The 22,072-nt window shown below is 45.6% G+C and overlaps 1 protein-coding gene across 1 annotated transcript; it reads right to left on the bottom strand.

The window, feature by feature from the left end:
- Positions 1 to 129: 129 nt before the first annotated feature.
- Positions 130 to 11,953, bottom strand: POLR3D (RNA polymerase III subunit D). Its single transcript, XM_063311510.1, has 9 exons — positions 11,857 to 11,953; positions 10,981 to 11,146; positions 8,268 to 8,311; positions 7,304 to 7,452; positions 6,341 to 6,465; positions 5,179 to 5,350; positions 3,731 to 3,993; positions 2,507 to 2,659; positions 130 to 1,654 (listed from the first exon to the last, which is right to left on the bottom strand). The coding sequence occupies exons 2-9, from the start codon at positions 11,134 to 11,136 to the stop codon at positions 1,532 to 1,534; spliced, it is 1,185 nt and encodes a 394-aa protein (XP_063167580.1). The 5' UTR covers positions 11,137 to 11,146; positions 11,857 to 11,953; the 3' UTR covers positions 130 to 1,531.
- Between the last annotated feature and the right edge of the window lie 10,119 nt (positions 11,954 to 22,072).

Raw genomic sequence — 22,072 nt, 5'->3', positions numbered from 1 at the left:
AATCTTAATTGTACTGCCTGGGTTTCCAGCGACGTGTGAGGGGAAAATGTCTTTCCTGTGTCCTTATCTCACATAACTTCAGAGCACAACAGAGTTCCAATCCCTTGGACTGTACACGAAGTTGTAGAATCATTCTAGTCCACTTTTAGTTACAGATATACAGATGATAAGTAAATGGCATCAGCCTGGCCACTGAATCGTTGCTCTCTCCAACTTTACTTGACAAAGATCAAATAAAGGTACCCAGCTGAAAGAACGTTTCAACAGAGAATTAATATTTGTACTCCATACTACCACCAGCTGCCTTCTCTGATTTATAATTTCCCAGTTGCTCTAGATGAAAAAAAAAAAACCCAAGCAGAATACACACACTTTAACTGCTGCTCTATAAAAATCTTTAAACATTGAACTGTCCTCTTTAACAAGGCATGACAAGCAAATCACAACTTTCTTGCCATCATGTACCAAGCCCAAGGTAGGGTGTGAAAGCAGAACCATTTTAAACCAGACCACTGAATTCCTCAATAGGTGTGCATGCATGCATGCGTGTGTGTGTGAGATTGATTGATTGATTTTGGCACCATCTCTCATCTTCCTTCCCCAAATTAAAGGCTGTAACAGTCAGAATATGATTTTCTGATGGACAAAATAGACCCCTTGATCAGGGGCAGAGGAGCTGCCACCACCATCACTGCAGGAATCCTTCATCAAGGACAACAGGTACAGCGATGAAAGCCGGATTAAGAGAGTGTGTTCCTCTCTGCCTTCTACGTTTATAAAAGAAACCCTTTCCTGCTTTTATCACACACAGCATTATAAGCATGGGAAACGGCAGAGCTTGTCAACCAGGTGTTTTTTCCTGGCTGTTCAAGGATAGGATGAAAGTAACCAGTTTCACCAAGTGCCTGATGGAGCTGGTCTAGACATCGGAGGTGTATGGGGTATCTCTCTGCTGAAGACACAATCTACTATTTGGGAATGTGTCCACCCAAACCTCTCACCCTGTGCCTTTTAATCCTATTGCAGTGTGTGGTAGGTAAGATCCAGAAGGTAAAAGAGAAAAGGCATCACTGTACTCTCCTACAAATGTTTGGAATGGTGACATCTTCTCTATCGTCTGCAGGAAACAGCTGCTAAACAGGTAGTCTTGGCTCCAAGTCTCACATCTTTCCAATCTCCCTTTTGAGATAACATCACCAGGGAGTGTGCACAGAATTAAGTCATTAAGGTTGTTACAAGGGTGCAAGTCATGTCCCATATGGAACTGGGAGGAAGGATGCCACAGGCCCTCGGTTCCGGCTTCCAGGAGAACCCTTTCCCCCGCCCCCAGAGATCCTATAGCTCCAGATGCCCTCAGCCAGCAAGATGTCTGACAGGCCCATTCCCTCCAATGTAGCCAATCTCTTCTAGCAGGGTCTTCTTAGAAACGCCTCTATCTCATCAACTGAGGAACAGGCACTTTTGGAGAGCCCAGATCAGTGTTGTTTAGGCAGAACAACCAGCTCTTCTGGCAAGGAGCTCTGCAGCAGCTCTATCGATGCTTGTATGCCAGCAAGGATTCAAAATCTGGAGCACAAACCAGCTTGTGCTTCACATGGCCCAGGACAATCATCTCGCCACTCCGATTGTCCCCAATGCTGACTGACACCAGCTCCTTGCAAGACCAAGAGAAAAGAACAATTACTCCAAAGCCTCTTCAAAGTAAAGAATAAGCAAGCATCCAGACCTAATCAAGGAACCTTTTCAAGTCGGAGGAAGCCACAGATTCTGTGAAACAGATTTCGAGCACCAGCATGAGCCGCTTAAGGAGGAGATCTCAGCCAGGGGTTCTAACTGCCAATTTCCCCTACATAAAGGCCCTTTAGAAATGTAAACAATTCCCATTCATTTAAGGACAAAGCAAAAATCTCCATTGACTGGCATTCTGATGGGAATCCCAGAAACATCCTTTTTAGCTGACCCAGAATGGGTACATTTTGGGTCCTATCGATGAACTTGACTTCAGGCACCAAACAGGAAGAGGCCTCTGTTCTTCCAGGCATTTTTCTTGCTGACCCAGGCTCAGTTTTGGCACCCTGCTGACCCTGAGCAAGGAGCTGACATCGCTGCTCGCTCTCTAATGCACTGCATTTTTGAAAAGGGTATTTGCATGTATGAGGTTTCTCTCTATTTTCTAGCTGTCCACCTAAACAGATGTTCTGTGCAAAAACCTCCAGATAGCTCAGAATTACCCGGTGCCAGTTGGGAGAAGACGGGACCCAACTAGGCATATTCATAAAGAGTCTTTCCCTGGGAAAGTCATTACAGCCAAGACCAGACCTACGAACACAAGTCTTTCCAAATCATTGTAACTACATTTAGACTGCAACGTTTGGGAAGATGCGGCATACCAGCCCCTTCCTAGCTGCTTGTTCTTTGCAACTGCTGTTCACAAACACACAGCCTCTGAACGCTTCATAGTTTAAGTGGTTTCTGAAGGGAGACCACCTGCAAGAGCAAGGCATACCTGAAGAAAGGAACATGGGGTTCCTGTGGTCACATCAAGAGTCACTCTGCCCAGGACAAGTTGCACCTTTCCCGATTTGCGGATCAGCAGCTTCCCCACCTGCCCTTCCGAGAGGTCCCCCAGGGTGCAGGTGTTCTCTGCCTCCTTGGTCTCCTGGGAAAGCAGAAGGGGACAAGTTTAAGAGCTGGGAAGAAATCAAGGTCAGCGCATTTGGAAGCTCCCTCTATGCTCTCCCTTTTAATGTTTTCCCCAAAATAATTACAATCCTATTTTCTGGGCCTGGACAAGACGAGCTGAGAGCCAAGATTGATACAGAAGCAAAACAGGAGAATTCATTTTTTTTTTCTTAGAGTGTGCTTCCCTAGCTTTTGCTAATTACAGGGCTGCTGATAAAGACGCAACTTTGGGAAATCTTCTAGGTTCTACGGTCTCCTGAAGCATTGCTATCACATCTCCAAATACACATTTGCAGGGCTACACCTGTGATGGAGTGTGAGGGCGACCTTGGAGGACAGAGGGAAGAGAGGCTGCCTTGGGAACGATCAGATAAAAGGAAAGGGAGTCTGAGAGAGGGCGACGGTCTGAAGAAGAAACTTAGGAAAGAACCACCCTGACCAGTCAAGTGATAAATAGGGAGGGCGGGAGATTTGGACTTTCAGACTTGCAAGATTCTGTGAATGTAGCCTTACAATAAAGTAGAATTAGCTCATCTGGTCACATTTCCTATCTGGCTTACCTGGAAGGGCTGACAACAATATTGCAAGTCTGAAAGTACAAATCTCTCGCCTGCCCTCTTTGTCGCTTGAGTGGTCAGGGCAGGTCCTTCCTAAGTTTCTTCTTTAGACAGTCGATGTCATGAGTAAGGATGGCGAGCAGGGGGCTCCCATCCAGACTGTTAAGCGCATGCGTAGCACTGAGGAATAAACATTAGAGACCAGTTCCCTGTCTCAGTGTGTTTCCTGGCTGTCAGGACAGTCACCCTCTCTTGGACTCCCTTTCCTTTTACCTGATCGTTCCCCAGGCAGCCTCTCTTCCCTCTGTCCTCTCAGGTCGCCCTCACACTCCGTCACAAGACCCCTGTTTTTTAAAAAAAGAAGAAATGCCAAATGCTTCCACCAGGCAGACTTCCAGCTCTCCCACCTCCCCACTGCAGCCATCAGGAAAACAACCCACACTGCAGCATCGCCCGCAGATTCCTGCTGCTTCTTTCCACAGGAGCAGTACCTGGTTCTTCTCCTGCTTGATCACCACCACCTGCCCATCCTCGTTCTGCACCTCCGTCTTCAGCGGCTTGGTGTCCTGGGTGGGTGGCTGCCCCGGGAGCGTGTCCGGCAGCTGCAGGAAGAGCAGCTCTTCCTCCTTGGAGAGGCTCAACCTTGGCAGCAGCTCCGCCAGGGAGACATCCTGAGGGAAGGGAGGAGGGGTTTTCGTGGGCGCTGCAGCCTGGACAAGTGGCGTCTCCTCTTCATCGTGGGGCTCCTCTTTCACTAGACAAGAGAGTCAGGATCACCAGAGTTGTCCTAAAGCTACGCTGCAAGCTCAGTGTCCTGCAAGCTGAAGCCAACTGAGATGAGAAGTGGGGCATCTTTGCTTCTGATTTCTGCCTGGGCAGTCCTTCCTTTACATACATACAGAAGGACGAAGGGCTGCCTTTATAATAAGCTGGGAGTCGGTGTTAAGAGCTTGCAAGATGCACTAGGGCGGGCATGGAAGACTATGCTTTAGATGACTTGTTCCACAAGTGGACTAAGCACAGCAGGACTGTTCTTTGTCACAGCAGCAGCAACATGGCTGCTCTTTGCCTTGAGGAATTGGAGCACAAGTCCAGCTGCTCAGCATCCCATTTTCTACAGCAACCACACGCATGCTTCCGTGAGACCCATCAACCAACGCCAAATGACTACAGCCATGTGCGTGTGTGTCTTAGAACCCCTCCTAAGCCACCCCCGACCTCCACTCTCCTTGCAGGAAGCTAAGAGGGAACAGGCTAGTCTTATGCAGTTTCAGGGCTGCAAGATGCACACTTTATCTTTTTTTAAAGTTTTTTTTAAAATCCCACCTTTATTATTTTTATAAATTACTCAAGGCAAGGAACGTACCTAATACTCCTTTCTCCTCCTATTGTCCACACAACAACAACCCTGTCAGGTGAGTTGGGCTGAGAGAGGGTGACTGGCCCAAGGTCACCCAGCCGGCTTTCATGCCCAAGGCGGGACTAGAACTCCCAGACTCCTGGTTTCTAGCCTGGTGCCTTAATCACTAGACCAAACTGGTTCTATCTATCTATTATATAGTATTATATAGTATTACCTATATTATCTAGTGCAGGCTTTCTCAACCAGAGTTCCATGGCACCCTAGGGTTCCATGAGAGGTCACCAGGGGTTCCCTGGGAGATCACGATTTATTTTAAAAAGTATTTCAAATTTGGGTAACTTCACATTAAAGAGGTTTCAATCTTTATTTTCAGTTTAAGAACACTATTAATCCATATATACAGGCCTACCCATGAAACAAATATAATAACGTTGTAACTTTTGGCCTATATTTCAGCCTGAATGGGCTGGGGTTCCCCAAGGCCTGAAAAACATTTCAAGGGTTCCTCCAGGGTCAAAAGGTTGAGAAAGGCTGATTTAGTGACTCATCTGCTCTAGGTCAATTTGAGCCACCTACCTTTCACTGAAGATACACCTATTTCCATCTCCTCCTCTTTATGGCTAGAGTTCAATAGCTTGACGTCCTCTTGATCATCCCCTTCTTCCTTGAAAAGCCAACCAGAATGTGCCAGAGGCAGCTGAACTGGCTTGTTCCGAATGTCATTTTTCAAGCCTGGGTCATCCAGGAACTGGGACCAAAGAATGAGAGTGAAAAATGCATGTTAAAGATGAGAACCATTCCTGGAAACTATTTCACATGCTATTTCATGAGCCTGTTTTCTGGGCACTTATGATCTGCGTCTTTTTGTTAATTGTCCCTACTTTATAATGGAAGCCATCCAAAGTTATCTGGAGTCACGCAGCCTCTAGAATGAATGAATGAATGAATGAATGAATGAATGAATGAATGAATGAATGAATGAACCAGCCAACCAACCAACCAACCAACCAGCCAACCAATAAATAGGGTTGAGGAAGTTTGTGACCCAGTGTCAGGTGAGAATGCTCTCTTACTTTGTTGAGGGAATAGCTCCTTAACTTCAAGCTATGTATGCTGTTCCCAGCACAAAGCTTTGCAAAATCTCTCACTGCAAATGCAGAACAACCTTCTGAGTTTGAGACAGCTTTGTCTGAAACGTTTCACCACAAAGTTCAAAACAGTTTATTTTGCAATTAAAAACGAAACATTTCCTGAAATGTTGTGCTTGAGCTGTTTTGAGAGTAAACATTTTGCACATTCCTACTTCAAGCCCTAACAGTTGGGGGAATATCATGTTATGTAAACAAAGGAACTGTGTTTTGTTATCTTGTGTTTAAGAGTTTAGCCTGTATTTCATCAACAACTGGCAATGTATCAGTACGTAGAGAAATGTTTCCATAGGTACAAACTTCCTAAACCTCCCCTTCATTCCTACAGCTGAGATCACAAAGGGACAGGGAAGCAACTATTGGCAAAAAGAAAACGAACAGAAAAAGGTCATCTGGGTGAAAATGGTGCCCGATTACAATGAACTGAAATACTGCTATTTTAAAGAACAAATTCAATATATACGCCCTCAACTCCAGCTAGCAACACTGCCCACCAATGCCTTAGAGGGTTGAGTCCTATGATGATAAAGTCCACGTCATCTTTTTGGTTTATGGATTGTTCTTCCAAATGTGGCCATCCTCAAACTCACATCATCTTTCTCCAACATGCGCAGGATCTTCTTAGTCTCTTCATCTGTCTCCCTCTTCTCTTTCTTTATGTTGATGATGTGGGACGGGCCAAAGTCAGACATATCCACAGACTTATCCCAGGTACCTGCATAGAAATAGCAGTATTGCAAGTTGCACATCTCATAACACAGCTTTATGATGGCCAGCTGAGAAGACGGTCAAGCCACCTGCTCCAGTCACGTCATTACAATTAAGCCGAAAGAGCATGGCTAGAATCACTAGTGGACGCGTCCATGTTTATACAAACAAGGAAAGAGAAGAAAAGGCAAGAAGGAATAAGGAAAAAGAGGATCCTGGAGAACAGCATGCTTAATTTGTGATCAGTGGAACAGCTATGTTCACACGACATGCTGGAGACAGGCTAACAGTTGTCCAAGATCGCTGGGTTGACCAAGAGCTTCTTGAGTAGGGGAGCACCACCCCTTCAACCCAGGATGACTTAAGTACTGTCCCTACCCCAGCCTCCTGTTACCTTCTGGCAGCTTTCACCAACCAGAAAGATAGGAATGCAATCTGTAGGTGCCAGAGTTGATGTCACAGAGAACCTTGTCCACTTCCTTGGGATCAAGAGGCTCGAACGACTCCCAAACAGCCACACCGAACACTCCTGCCATTTCTGATGGACTTGCCCAGCCAGCCTCCAGCTCTGATGCTGAGGATTTCTAGACCAATGCTCAAGATGCACAAAATACTTTGTCACAGCTTACTTAAAAGCCCTCTATCAATTCTGATTTTACCAAATGACCCCAGCCTATTTTACTGATCCACTGTGATCCACCCTGTGTAATGCTGAAGCTGGTGGGGTGGGAACCAGTGAGGCTAGGAGTCCCAAGGAACACCTGATGAGTTCACAGTGATTTCAAACAATAGGTCAAAGCCCAAACGCCAGCCATTGGCCCACCCCTACTTCTCATTCACACAACCTTTCTTCCTCATCATTTCTGCCGGGCCTTGCTCGAAGATGGAATGCGACTGAATGACTTCTGGCCTCCCTCTGCCTCGTCCGTGACATTCTCTCTGCCGATCTCGATCACGGTCCTTCTCTTTCTTGGCAGAAAGGTCCTCTTTGGGCCTGAAGAAAAGCAGAACAAATGGAATCAATTGCTCAAGGAGAGTTACAGGCCTCTGCCTTTAGGACCTAAAGGTTCCAAAATATTCAGGAGCTTCCTGAGCCCTTTTGCATCGGTAGCTTTGTAAGGTCTCCATGACTGAACCTCTTTCAAACATGCAGAAAGAGCAAATGGCCAACAAAATTTCATACTGAAGATGTCATATTGTGAGGAAAAGGTAGTTCACATGTATTCTGCTCATATGGAGGAAAAGAAAGGAAAAAGAAATAATCTATATAAATGAAAAGATAAAACAAAACAGACTTTGGAGACTGGCATTCTAAAGGTCTGTTTTAGTTGTTTATAGGCAACTGGTTGCCTGGGCAAATGAGGGACACAGTATAATAGACCCCCACCCCATCCATGCATAAAAATCTACAGTTACATTATCCAAAGAGAGACCGTCAGTGAAAGACCTATACTTTTATAATTTGAGGGCGGGGGCAGTGAGATTTTAAACTACCTTTATTTTTTCCCAAATAACAACTTCAAATTTTGACCAAATAAGCCCAGCTTCACCACCCAGCAAAATTATCGGTTTGATTAACAGTCCAAATAACTTCAAAATTTAGGATCTCAGCAGGTAGCCCACAGGGGAAGGCTTTAGTGTAGCTGCGATCTTTAACGAGCCCTATGAACCTGCACATAGGATAACTTCAGGTTGAGGCTGATACCCCCCACATCTGGACAGGCCCTCTCAGCCCTTTACTGACCACTTCACTAAGCCATTCATTCATATTAATACACTCCATGAAAGCAGCACTGAAAGGGAACTTACTCTTCTTTGATTTTCCTGCTAATTATGTTCGGGGCAAAGGTTTTCTAAAAAAAAAAAAAGACAGAGAACAAGCATGGATTAGGCACAATGTCTTGTTTATGACATTCCCCATAGTACAGAGCGCGTTAAAATTGAAACTCCAATAGTTGTTTATTCATTTATTTGATTTATCAAAAATCATCTCACTTTGATGCGACTTTAGGTAGCTTACAATAAAATAAACAAACACACTTGGGATTCTCACATTTCTGTGGAACGAGGATATTTTTAGCATTATTTACAGTTGTACTGCTGGGAGAAAGATGTGTCTTTTAAAATGTTTCAATATTTAGGGGCCACAAACCATCACTACTAAACTCTTTTGGCTTCAAGTTATGCTTTCAGTTCAACCATTACTGACATATTCTCTCTGATCTCTTTCCAGAACAAACATCAACATCTCCAGATATTTGAATATGAGCATCAGAAGACATCAAGTAAAATTGACCACTTTATATAATAAAAATGCAGTGTTTACCTACAGGATCAAATACCTTTGACATAGACAACCATTTCATAATCCTCCAGATAGCTTGGTTATTGCATAACTAATTCAAAAAAGCAAAGGGGACATTTAGAATCCTGAGACTCTTAGCCTGTTTCTTCTCTTTAGAAGTTCATAGGCATAACTGCTACCAAACTGGCCTCAAGGGTGGGATCAATGTTTAATGAAATAAACCTCTAAAGTCAGCAATTTCCCACCTGCCATGATCGTTAGTATTCCTCACAGCTCTTTGCTCCTCCACCTCAATAATGATTAAAGCGGGACAGGTTTTGCCAACTAGAGCTATCTGTGAACACGCAGATAAACATCTGTGCCAAATACATAGAACTAAAGAGATCCTGCTTTTCTTGAAAAGAAGTTGCCTCATCTTGTAATTAAAAGTCAGTATGCTTAGCTTTACTATTCTAGTTTTTACTGAATGGAGATTTGGTGATGAACTCTCTCTGAGCTAAATCACTCATTTATCAACTCTCCAGTCCAGTGTTTCTCAACCCTGGCAACTGGGAGATGTGTGGATTCTGGGAGAATTCTGGGAGCTGAAGTCCACACATCTTCAAGTTGCCAAGGTTGAGAAACACTAGTTTAGGTAAAAGAAGGGTCCCAAAATTCTATCTCCAACCTGGGGTGGGGGGAACGGTTTGCTTGCCTATGTGATTCAGCCCCACCCACTTTTCAACACTGTTCCACCCACCGCATCTCTTAATCTCCAAATCAATGTTCCATGTGGCTTCCACAATTGCCACCCCTCCCCTGATCCTATATAATTTCTAAGGAGGCATAACAGTCATGCTGCCCTTCACACTTAAAAGTATATCTGGGTGATACTAAAAAAAATAAACCTGAATTTTTCCAGCTACCATTTCTTGGCACTCCTCTTTATTCTCTGCATTCACATCAAAAGGAGGAGGATCGAAGAGAATCTCTAACATACATTCTGGTATCTAGCAAATTGATTCCAGTATTTAATAATTCTTTTCAGAAGTAAATTATTAGCATGTGCAAATTTCTTCACAGCTTCCTGCCAGATAGTCCAGTTTCAGACTCTAACTACCCTTCCAAATGTTCCTATTATTAATATTTTAGTTAATGTTTCATAACACTTTCATCTGGAAACAATCATGACTTCTGTTTTGGTTAATATGTCTGCTATTAATTTTCAATCATCCTATTGAACTAAACTGCCAGATTACCCAAAGGGACGTTCTTAGAGTCTTCTGAAAGTGTCCTTCCAAAAATCAACATGGATTATTTTTATTTTTGTGTTGGTTGTTTTAATCTCTGTCTTTTCACATATTGTAATCTTTGCCCTGCGGAAGATTCCAAAGGCAAATTCTAGAGTGGGGTCTTAACCCACAGAGGCTGTTGGCTAGATCTGCTAAGTTCCTCCCTTCCAAACCTCTCGGAAACTTGTGCATGGGCATGAAGCTCTACAGATGTGGATAACCTCATTTTCCAGAATCCCTCCTAAAGCAGCTAAGGAATTTTAGGGTTCCTAAAACACAGCTGAAAACCTTTCCTGTAAACCTACAAGGCACCCACCAATAGCAGGGATCGAGAATAGATATTTAACCTCATTAGCATTTAATATTGTTTCTATAGCAATTTGTTACTATTTAAAACAGTAATACAAAGATCAGGACATAATTTGGACAAATGTTTGTAATCAAATAGCTTTTACATAGATGAGAACCCAAGGTGCGCTGATATCAAATCCTCTCCTACAATTACAATCCAATGCCCTAGCACTTTCCAACTAGGTGCCTTCCCAGATATGTAACATCTGGGGAGCACCAGGTTGGGGAAGGCTGCCTTACCCATCTGCCAGGGATGGAACACAATGGGCCTTACTTTTCAGTACACGTGTGTAAGGACTTAAAATCAGTTTGACATTCTCTGGTATCTGATGACTCCAAGAGATATCCAAAAACAAAACAAAATAGACCAATAACAAAGATACAGTGGTGCTGAAAAAATTGTGAACCCTTTTGAATTTTCAATATTTCTGTATAAATATGATCTAAAACGTGATGTCTTCTCCAGGACTAGAACTCACGGTCTCCTGGTTTCTAGCCTGGTGCCTTCACCACCACACCAAACTGGCTAACTGCATCCCAGGAATGTGGGGAGAAAATATTGTTACGAGATGCTTCCTCAACAAGAGACCCTTGCCTTTTTTACGCCACCAAGGGTAAGATCTCGGGAGCGGATGGAGGGCAGGCGGCCTGGTGAGATGGGCACGGGAGTCCTTCTCCCAATTAATCCTCTGGCAGCAGAAAGTGCGGGCCTGGCACTCTCGGGATCGCCGCCTGAAGTTCCTTCGGACATCGTGAAGGACCTGCCCAAAGAAGAAGACGTGGCTGAAAAGACTTTCAAACAAGGTAAAACTTTTCCGTTGCTCCCAGGCTTTGGGGCAAAGATCTCACCAAGCCATCCAAGGGGCATCGCGGTCCTGCAGACTCAGCCCTGGAGCATCCTCTCAAAGCCACTCCACTGCCCACCCAACACATTAGAGCAGTGGTTCTCAACCTTGGCAGCTTCAAGCTGTGTGGACTTCAACTGCCTGAATTCCCCAGCCAGCATTGGGGAACTGGGGAAACCGTTGCTGGCTGGGGGATTCTGGGAGTTGAAGTCCACACAGCTTAAAGCTGCCAAGGTTGAGAAACACTGTATTACAGAACAGAGCACGGCACACGTGGAAGGGAAACGTATGGCTTGTCCACTTTCTCCCTCCACGTCCGGAAAAGGCACCAGCTCCACGGACCACAGATCCCATCGCCCCAGGTTCCGCAGGGGGTACGGGTGGGTGGCCGCAATGGTGCCACGCCTCGGAAGGGCGCTGCAGAGAATGGGACCCGTCGTTTCACGCATCTGGCGAACGCCGAGAAAGGGAGGGAAGGTTCTGGCTGCGCTAAGGAAAGGACTGAAGGCCACCAGGAGAAGCACTGGGGATGCCAGTCCCCCCACCACACACACACACGCCATTGAGGCCTATCCGCAAGAGCCCCGGCGGGGCCTCCCCCCTCTTCCCGCCCACACCGCCCTTACGGAAAGCGCCTTTTCGTCTCGTTTCGTAGCCTCTCTCGGCCGATCCAAGACGGGTTCGCCGTCCCCTGCCCGGTCAGGCCGCTCCGGCGACCTCGGAGCCTCTCAGGGCGCATGCGCGCGCCGCTCAGCCGCCATCTTGACCTGCGTTCCTGCGTGTTCTGCGTTCCTGAAAGGCTCTTCCGCCATTTTTGTCACGGGCAAGGCTCCTCCCCTGCCCCGCCCCTCCCTTCCGTGCGGGGAAGGCCAGCTGGGAATCCGCCATCTTTGTCGAGGGCAGCTGTTCTGCGGCTTTGGATAGAATGATCGGGAGCGACCTGTCCCGTTTGGAGGAGGAACGGGAAGCCGCCACGTGCCCGCTGCGACCAAAGTCCCATCATTGTAAAGGACTGATGATATGATTCTAAGCACGCGTTTAGTGCAGTCTTCCACGTTCAACCCTTCTATATGGGTCTAATATTTCTGTGTCCCATTAAATTTAATGGGATGTACCCCCAAAGGAGTCAACAACGTGTTCTGCTTGGTTAGGGGTTTGAATAAACTCAGATACAGTTTATAATTAATGGATTCATTTGTGGTCTTAACTCAGTCAACAGCAGCTCATTCAGCAAAGAATGGCTTCTATCAGTGTTTTTTAAACGTTTTGCTCTCAGGACCCCTTCCCGCTTTTTAAAATTATAGAGGACCCCAAAAGAGCTTTTGTTTGTATGGGTATTTATTTATTTATTTATTTTATCGATATTTACCGTATTAAAAATTAAAATTGATGCATTTGTAGAATATTCATTGAAATGTGAAAATAACATTGTTAAACACATTAGATACTAGCATAAATGTTTTTCATGAAAAAACCCTACATTTTTAAACAAAAAATAATGAGAAGAGTGACATTGTTTTAAAATTTTGCAAATATATTCAATATCTGGCAAATACTTTTGATTTCACAGACCCCTGAGATGGTCTTGGGGGATCCCCAGGGGTCCTGGGACCACACTTTAAGAAATGCTGGCTTAGACTGTGAACTTCTGTCACACTTGTGCACACTCCATATCAGACTAGATAGCAGTAAAAAAAAAGACGTACTACGGAAAATGTATCTGCAAAAATATCTTTGGGAAAAAATTAACATGGCAGTTCTAATGCTTCCCTCAACTGTGACTGTTAAAAGTCATAAAACTGCATAGATTGCATTATGAAGGACATGTTTCCAAGGCTTTCACAAATTTTAAGATTTGCAAGTTATAATTTTGTTCTTTGAGATGATTTAGGTGCATTTTTATCCATTAGAATAATAGTAAAAAATATCTAGTCCAGCATTCTCTGACAAGCAGACCCAACATTTGTATGTGGGAAGCTTGAAAGCAGGACGTGACAATACAATATATGACATGCTATAAAAATGGGCATTTTTACTTGGAAATAAATCCTTAATCCTCAGTAGGTGACTTGAGGATGTTTGCTTTGAAGATAATTTAATAACATAATTCAAGAATGTGAAGAATTCCGTGCATACACACTCAACAATGCACATGTTCATTTAGTCACATACAGTATATACAGCATTATTAATGAATGGTTGCAATGAAACTGACAATTTCAAACCGTGTTCTGCATCTAATAATCAGTGGTTGAAGGAAGGCTAAACCTCAGGCAAAAATCACCTCTCTCCTGTCAAAATGTGGTTTTCTAGCTGTTCGGAAACAAGGAAGCCTTGGGGTTCCTTGACATTTCTCCTGGGCTGACAGCTAGGTTAATGCTTGAGGTTGACTTACCATGAGGCAGCTGTTCTCTGGGACTATGGGGGAAGATAAAGCTGTTTGTGCCATACAGCCTGCCCTAGGCCACCTGCCATGTCCCACAGGTCCTGGGAAGGATTTAACCCATCACCAGGGTTGCACTCAGATTCCACAGCCAATCTAGATGCCACTGTACGTGGAGGATGCACCATTTCACGATGTGGCTTTTACAGCTGAAAATTACAAGCCATCTGTTCAGAAAATTAAATAATAACAGCATAAAATAATACATTCAAGCTAGTCTAGAATGAGGAAATTGTTGAGGGCTGCCTATAGTCCCTCTCTCTCAGCCCTGGGAAGAAGGCAATGGCAAATCACTTCTGAAAAACCTGGCCAAGAAAATTGCAGGTAGTCCAGGTAATTTCCGAGAATCAGACATGATTGAACAGATTATATATATATATATATATATATATATATATATATATATATATATATAGAGAGAGAGAGAGAGAGAGAGAGAGAGAGCGCACTAGAATATGGACTGAAGAAATAATAAAATGGATACCATATCATATTAGGCAGAAACACTTCCATATGGGCATGGAGACAGAAAATATTGGCTGTATTCACACCACACCCTAAGCTTAGTTAATGTTAACTCTGGCTAGTTTTTGCAGGAGGAGAGCCATGTTAGTCTATGGTAGCCCCGAATCAGGAGTTGGGGGCACCTTTTCTTACGAATCAATTTTATTAAAGTTTTCTGAGCTGCGATTGGCTAGCTTGGATGTGAGGGCAATCTGGCTGCAGCATCAGTCACCCCATTGATCGCCAAGGTTGATTGGATTGATCTGGCTGGCTAGGCGGGTGTCCCCTTCCTCCCTCACCTCTCCATGTGTGCCCCTCCCAAGGCTGTGCGCTTGGTAGGACCACCACCTTGATCAAGGGTGTATGATAGCTGTGCTTTCCTGCTAGAAGCTCCAAACAAACACCTGGCTAGCCAATATACAGTAGCTGTCTTATACTTCACCGTGTTGTCCCAGCTGCAATGATTGGGTTAATCTGGTAAAGCAACATTAACATGAACCATTCATAGAATATTGCATGAATGCAGCCAGTGGTTGGTTGGTTGGTTGGTTTTTTATTTCGTTCTTAATTCTCCCAGGTAATTGACAAAGAGAAATTGCTCAAGCATGCAAAAAAAAAAAAACTATTTTTCCTACCACTAGATGATGCTATGTACAATTCCAAACATTTAGCAGCTGTGTTTGGCCGTGAGAAAAAGAGGCGATACCTCGTTTGGGCCAACTGAAGCTGTACAAAAATCAGGGTGAACTTTTAAAGTTTCAAGAACTTTCCGTCAGGCAAGATGATGAGAAGATAAGGGGAGGGAGCCAAATGCGGGAGCCTTGAACCGCCAGCGTGTCTCCAGGCATGCAAATTGAGCCTTATCAAGGCAGAGTCAAAATTAGTTGAGGGCTTTCCCATAGTTGCAAAACTGACAACAAAGGTCTGCATAATTAAAGCAATGGTGTTCCCCATAGTACCATACGGCTGCGAGAGCTGGACCATAAGAAGGCTGAGAGAAGGAAGATCGATGCTTTTGAACTGTGGTGTTGGAGGAAAATTCTGGGAGTGCCTTGGACTGCAAGATCAGACCAGTCCATCCTCCAGGAAATAAAGCCAGACTGCTCACTTGAGGGAATGATATTAAAGGCAAAACTGAAATACTTTGGCCACATAATGAGAAGACAGGACACCCTGGAGAAGGTGCTGATGCTAGGGAGAGTGGAAGGCAAAAGGAAGAGGGGCCGACCAAGGGCAAGATGGATGGATGATATTCTAGAGGTGACGGACTCGTCCCTGGGGGAGCTGGGGGTGTTGACGACCGACAGGAAGCTCTGGCGTGGGCTGGTCCATGAAGTCACGAAGAGTCGGAAGCGACTGAACAAATAAACAACAATAGTTGCAAAGAAGAAACAAACAAACATTTTTAGATTCCCCGTTTTTGGAAACGTGTTCCACCTTTGCAAGTCATACTCACTATTTTCCAGCATTTCCTGATGGTTAATATTTTCCTGCTGCAAGGGGAAAAGTTAACTAATTCTCTCTCGACTACTCTTTGGAGAAATCACAGGAATTGACTTGGGATGGTTTTTGCAGGGTGCTGCTCGGGATCCCAATTTTTAAGATCGGGGCTCAGATATGAATCAAGTATGAGCTGAGTAATCAAGAAGAATTTGGGTGGAATATTTCCAGATTGTTTTAATTTCATCCAAGAAACTCCAGCCAACTGTTGCACGTTTCAGTGAGGGGTGGCTTCATGCATCTTCCATATTCAGGGGTAGTAAGTGTGGAAATATCAGTCATGGAAGATAGCCATTGCATTTCCTCCCTACCTGTGGGCTTTCCCAAGGTCTCTACTTAGCCACTGGGGAATATAGGTTACAGAACTAGCTTAGTCTTGGGATTTATTGCAGTAAACTATAAAGGGGTTGGTTGGTTGACGATTATTATTGTGCTTGTGGAGCAGGCCACTACGGGTCATTGAACAAACTTTTGTTAAAGCAAACCTTAGTTACAACAAATCACAGTTTAGCATGATATGTAACCTAACTTGATCCAGGAAGGGGTTTCATAAATTATATCCCAGTATCAACTCATGCTAATCCTGTTCCACAGAAAAGCATTTGTAGCATGTTTTTTTCCTGGTTCCTAAGGGAGTGACGACTACTCTAAAGCCTTTGACTGTGTGGACCATAACAAACTGTGGCAGGTTCTTAGTGGTATGGGGATACCAAGTCATCTTGTCTGCCTCCTGAAGAATCTGTATAACGACCAAGTAGCAACAGTAAGAACAGACCACGGAACAACGGACTAGTTTAAGATTGGGAAAGGAGTACGGCAGGGCTGTATACTCTCACCCTACCTATTCAACTTGTATGCAGAACACATCATGCGACAAGCTGGGCTTGAGGAATCCAAGGCTGGAGTTAAAATCTCTGGAAGAAACATTAACAGTCTCAGATATGCAGATGATACCACTTTGATGGCTGAAAGTGAAGAGGAACTGAGGAGCCTTATGATGAAGGTGAAAGAAGAAAGTGCAAAAGCTGGCTTGCAGCTAAACCTCAAAAAAGCCAAGATTATGGCAACCAGCTTGATTGATAACTGGCAAATAGAGGGAGAAAATGTAGAAGCAGTGAAAGTCTTTGTATTTCTAGGTGCGAAGATTACTGTAGATGCTGACTGCAGTCAGGAAATCAGAAGACGCTTAATCCTTGAGAGAAGAGCAATGACAAACCTCGATAAAATAGTTAAGAGCAGAGACATCACACTGACAACAAAGGTCCACATAGTTAAGCAATGGTGTTCCCCGTAGTAACATATGGCTGCGAGAGCTGGACCATAGGGAAGGCTGAGAGAAGGAAGATAGATGCTTTTGAACTGTGGTGTTGGAGGAAAATTCTGAGAGTGCCTTGGACTGCAAGAAGATCAGACCAGTCCATCCTCCAGGAAATAAAGCCAGACTGCTCACTTGAGGGAATGATATGAAAGGCAAAATTTAAATACTTTGGCCACACAATGAGAAGACAGGACACCCTGGAGAAGATGCTGATGCTAGGTAGAGTGGAGGGCAAGATGGATGGATGATATTCTAGAGGTGACGGACTCGTCCCTGGGGGAGCTGGGGATGTTGACGACCGACAGGAAGCTCTGGCGTGGGCCGGTCCATGAAGTCACAAAGAGTCAGAAGCGACTAAACGAATAAACAACAAACAAGGGAGTGACAGACAGTTAGGTCCAAGAGGACCAGATAATGCTTTGTAAATTCTTAGTCTGGCTTTCTGCCTTTCAGTTCCCAGTTCTGTAATGGCTGGCTGGGGAATTCTGGAAGTTAAAGTCCACAGATCTGGAGAGCTTCCCAACCAGTGGAAGACTGGCTTAATCCTTTGCACTGTGCATGGCTCTGGGCAGTTCTGGCAAAGCTGTTAGGCTGATTTTAAGCATCCTAGAAGGGCAACAAAATTATTATCTCTTTTATGTGTCATCATTGTATTATTGTATTATATTGTATTATTACTGCCAGGGAGAAGGAAGAAATGGAATTTTCTGCTTCAGGTATCCAAATAAACTGCTGGCCTTGGATAATCACTCACTCTTTGACATGAGAGTCAGAAATAGTTGCCATTGGATTTTCTCTCCTGCAGTGTCTTATTTCAATCCTGTTCTAGTGTGAAGAAGGCATTTTTTCAGCTGTCAAGACCATCCTGGAGGTGCATCATGCACTGCAAAGCTGCCAAAGTCTGTTTTCTCCTAATTAACAGTTTGTAGAAATGTGTTGGTGGTAAGGTCAGATGAGTTGACACAGAAGAATAGAATGATAAACATCCAATGTTCAAATTATGACTCAGCTCCCTAAAAATAATGTGACTATGGAAACCATCAGATTTGAGACAGGCAATGGATCTCCTAAGTGCATGTACACAAACCCCTATTTCTTTACAGTTATACAGGCATACAGGTACACTTACAGACACCATCCTGCTGCATAGGGCTTAATGGAATTGAGAACACACATTATTCCCAGTGACACCCTATGGAAACAAAAGTTGGACTTTGAAGAAGCAGGATAGGAAGCGTATTGACACGTTTGAACTTTGGTGTTGGAGAAGACTCCTGAGAATATCATGGACAGCCAAGAAAACAAATAAATGGATCATCAAACAAATCAAGCCAGAGTTCTCACTCAAGGCACAGATGACCAGGTTCAAATGATCCTACTTCAGACACATTATGTGAAGACCTAGCTTTCTGGAGATGGCTAGAATATTGGGAAAAGCAGAAGGAAAGAGAAGATGACCAGCAGCAAGGTGGATGGACTCAGTTACAGTGGCAATGGGGGCACCATTAGAAAACCCGAAAGACCAGGTTAGGGACAAATCTGCCTATGTGCTCATTAGGAGTCGAAAATGACTTGATGGAACATAATCAATCACTAAATAAGCTGGAGTGGGCAGTGTTTGTGCAAGATACTAAGCCATCAGCCATAGATGGCAGGAGAAGTTGGGGGAGAGAAAGAGGAAGAATGGGTCTTTTGGATGCCAGAAAACCCATTTCCCCTCCTTCTCTTTTCCCTGCTTGACTTGCTACAGGCGGCATGAGAAATGGAATGGGGGGGGGGGAGAAAAGGGGAATGTCTGCTTTGGTGCCAAGTCCTTTGATCTTATGGAGTTCTTATTTCTTACTCCCTCTCTTCTCAAATGGGTAGAATCCCTATTTTTGTTGCAAAGGCAGAAGATGGTTTGGAAGTCTTCCTTAAGCCAACATACCAGGTCCCACACTAGGATTTCCCACTTTCCTGCTGCCACAAGGAAGAAAGAAAAGCCCTTGCCATGAAAGGAGAAGGGCACGTGATGTGGAGGTGCATTCTCAAGCCATGTGTTCAGCAGCGACCGAAGGCAGCATGGCACTCAAGTTGCAGGAGGCTTGGTCCCTTCCCTCGGAAGGGAAGGTCCCACAGAGAGGACCACCGTCAAGACTAACCTTTTATTTCAAGGCAAAGGGGCCTGGGAAATTGCATTACTTGGGAGTAAGGATTGCATGTTGCAGGGATGGTTTATTAATTAATGCACAGGAATTTTTTGGTGATTGTGGTGCTTTTTTGGAACCATCATTGCCTTGGTGAATGGTGATGGAAGTGTTGGTAGCTAGTTTTTGAGAAATGTGCCTGTTTAAATTTTGGGTAAAGTTGTTAGTTGGTTTTTCTGTTGTTCCTTTGCTCTTGCAATGAATCTGAGTATCAAACCTTTGCAGAAGGGGTGCATGTTTGTGTGTGTGTGTGTGTGTGTGTGTGTAATGGGACTGCATAATGAGAGGGAGGTTGGTCTGAATGATCACTCTAGTACGTCTCCAATCCTGCAAGTCTGGGGTTGTGAAAAGAGGCTGCTGGAGTGGGCCAAACTGGTTATCCAAGTTTAACTTGCCTACCTCTAGATATGGGCCTGGGAGGGCCACACCCCTCTAAGGAATCTGCTGGTAGCTAAGCAGCAGTCCCGGTGTGGAATTATGGAATGGAGGTGAGTCATCTTTCAGTCAAACTGCCAATAGGAAAGAGCTAGCCTAGAATTTAGAAGTGAGACAGGATTAGGAAAGTGCTGATCACGCTGTCAAAGAAATCCTATCAGCCTCCCTAATGGGGAAAGAGATCAAACTATTAGTCTTTCGACCTCACATTTTATGATCAGTCAGTATAGACCAGTGTTTCTCAACTTTGTCCACTTTAAGATGTATGGACTTAAACTCCCAGCATTCCCCAGCCAGCATGGCTGATTTGAGAATTCTGGGAATTGAAGTCCACACATCTTAAAGTAGACAAGGTTGAGAAACCCTGGTACAGAAAGTCTTGCTGAAATGGTGCTCAATTCCTGGTGACCAAAGGGACAGAGTCATGTTGTTATTTCTCAATGTCAAGAATTTTTTCCATTTCTCCTCTTGAAGTGGGTACCATTGTGCTTCTCCATTAAATGTGCCAACTGACTCTGCTGGACACCTTAGTTGAAGCATCTTTTAATCGAGGCACCAAAACTGCACTGCATTTCCTCCCTTTCTTCCAGGGATATGTTTGGTTTGTGCCCAGATGAGTGTGAAAACATAATGGATCATTTCACATTTAAATGTACCTTGTAATTTGGCATATGTCATTGATGAACATGAATGATGAAGCAGTGAAAACAGGGGAGAGCAAGTATTAAATTAAATGTATCTAGCCTAGGGGACATTATGTTCAGTGGGCATGAAATGTTGGGTGGCATTTGAAGGGGAAAAACTGGAAACCAGTCTGTGCGTGTGGTATTACGGGAGCAGAATATCCAGTTTTATCTGGTGGGAACTATGAGCAGAACATCCCTACTGCAACCTTTTGTTGCTGATTCCATGTACCAAAGCTGAAAACCAACTGAGTTACAATCTATTGATTTTAATGGGTTATTTGTTGATTGGCCTGATGAACCTCTGGGGAGCACTCAGCATGCTGAACTCTGCCCTGGGCTGTATAAAGAAATTTTAAACCCAGCCCTCCTCAATTTGGAGCTGTGTACGGCCCACTTCCCAACCACATTTGGGGGGCATCAGCTTCAGAAAGGGTGGTCCAAAGCAGAGTCCAAGCGTTTTTGTCTCATGCAAAAGGCAAAATGGCCTCTCCACTCTATTCCATGAACTGAAGCCAAATGCACTGACAGTTGAGTCTAAATGTCAGTTCTTGATGGGACTCAGTTCTTGGCCTCAGTTCAGCAGCTGGCTTGTAAGCATGTTGGCAGCACCCTGCGCTTTGCTCACCAGTGTCTTCTGTCCCTGTCCATCCTCAGCCCGGACCACCAACACTTCCCTCTTCCTTAGGACAAAGTCAGTTCCGTCTGGGTCTCTCTAGCTCTAAGCCCGGGCCCACGCAATGAACTCAGCTAGGGGTTCTTTAATTGTGATTTGTTGAGTAAGCTGCAACTAGCTAGCACTGCACCACACGAAGCCGCAATCCACATCCCCAACCCACTTGGCCACCAGCCTAGATTCCATGTGCGATGGTGGATTTGCAAAAGAACTCAGCTGAAAGCAAAGCCAACCAGCTCCATCGCCTGCGCTCCGCGCAAATCAGGCCTCTGGATGAGTCCCCGAAACACTCTTTTCTCTCCCGCGCCCGGCTGCTGAACCCTGAAGAAGAGTTCCGACGAGCCAGAAGGGCTGCCCTCCCGTAATAGCGCCCCCCACTCTTTTTTCATTAGGATCTGCGCCTTGCCGCGCAGCCCCGCAGCGCCTTGGCCGATCCCTCCGTGCTCCCGCAGAGGCCGCGATCTGCCCCCGGCGCCTCCCAGGGACTTGCTCGCTCGCTCGCTCGCTCCGCTCCTGCTGGGGGCCTGCAGCAGCAGCAGCAGCAGCAGCAGCAGGCGCGCTGCGGTTCGGCCCTCTCTGGCGCAGCAGGCGCGCTCCACGAGGGGCGGATCGTCTTCCGGGCCGCGCGATCCCCGCCACGGGGAGCAGCAGAGGCGCTGCGGCTGCACCCCGGCGCGCAAGGGGGCGGGCGCGGGGTGGGGCGGAGAGGAGGACGGGGTTGGCCCGTGGCTCCGCCCGACGCGCGCGATTGGCCGAGGGGAGCCGAGAGTCCCCTCCGCCCGCCCTCCCCTCCGCATGCCGCGCCGGAGGCTGAGTCCGGCTCTGCTCTCGGCACGGCGCAGCGCATCGCCTCCCGTCGCAGGTGCCGGCAGGTTGCGCGACGTTCCGGACCGGGTGCGGAGCAGCGCGGCAGCGGGCGGCCCAGGCAGAGCCGGCGCGCTCAGGCCCAGCCTTCCCCTCTCCTCCCTGCGGGCTTTGGCATGGGCAGCAGCAGCAGCGGCCGCCGTCGCAAGGTCTCGCCGGCGTCGTGACTGCTTTGGCGGCCGAGCGCCTCTCCTGGGAACGCCGCGCGCGTTTGGGCGAGTGCTGCTCTTCGT

This window comes from Candoia aspera, chromosome 9 (genome assembly GCF_035149785.1).
Source record: "Candoia aspera isolate rCanAsp1 chromosome 9, rCanAsp1.hap2, whole genome shotgun sequence".
In the NCBI taxonomy this organism is placed as follows: domain Eukaryota; kingdom Metazoa; phylum Chordata; class Lepidosauria; order Squamata; family Boidae; genus Candoia; species Candoia aspera.
This window is presented reverse-complemented; position numbering and strand designations above follow the sequence as displayed.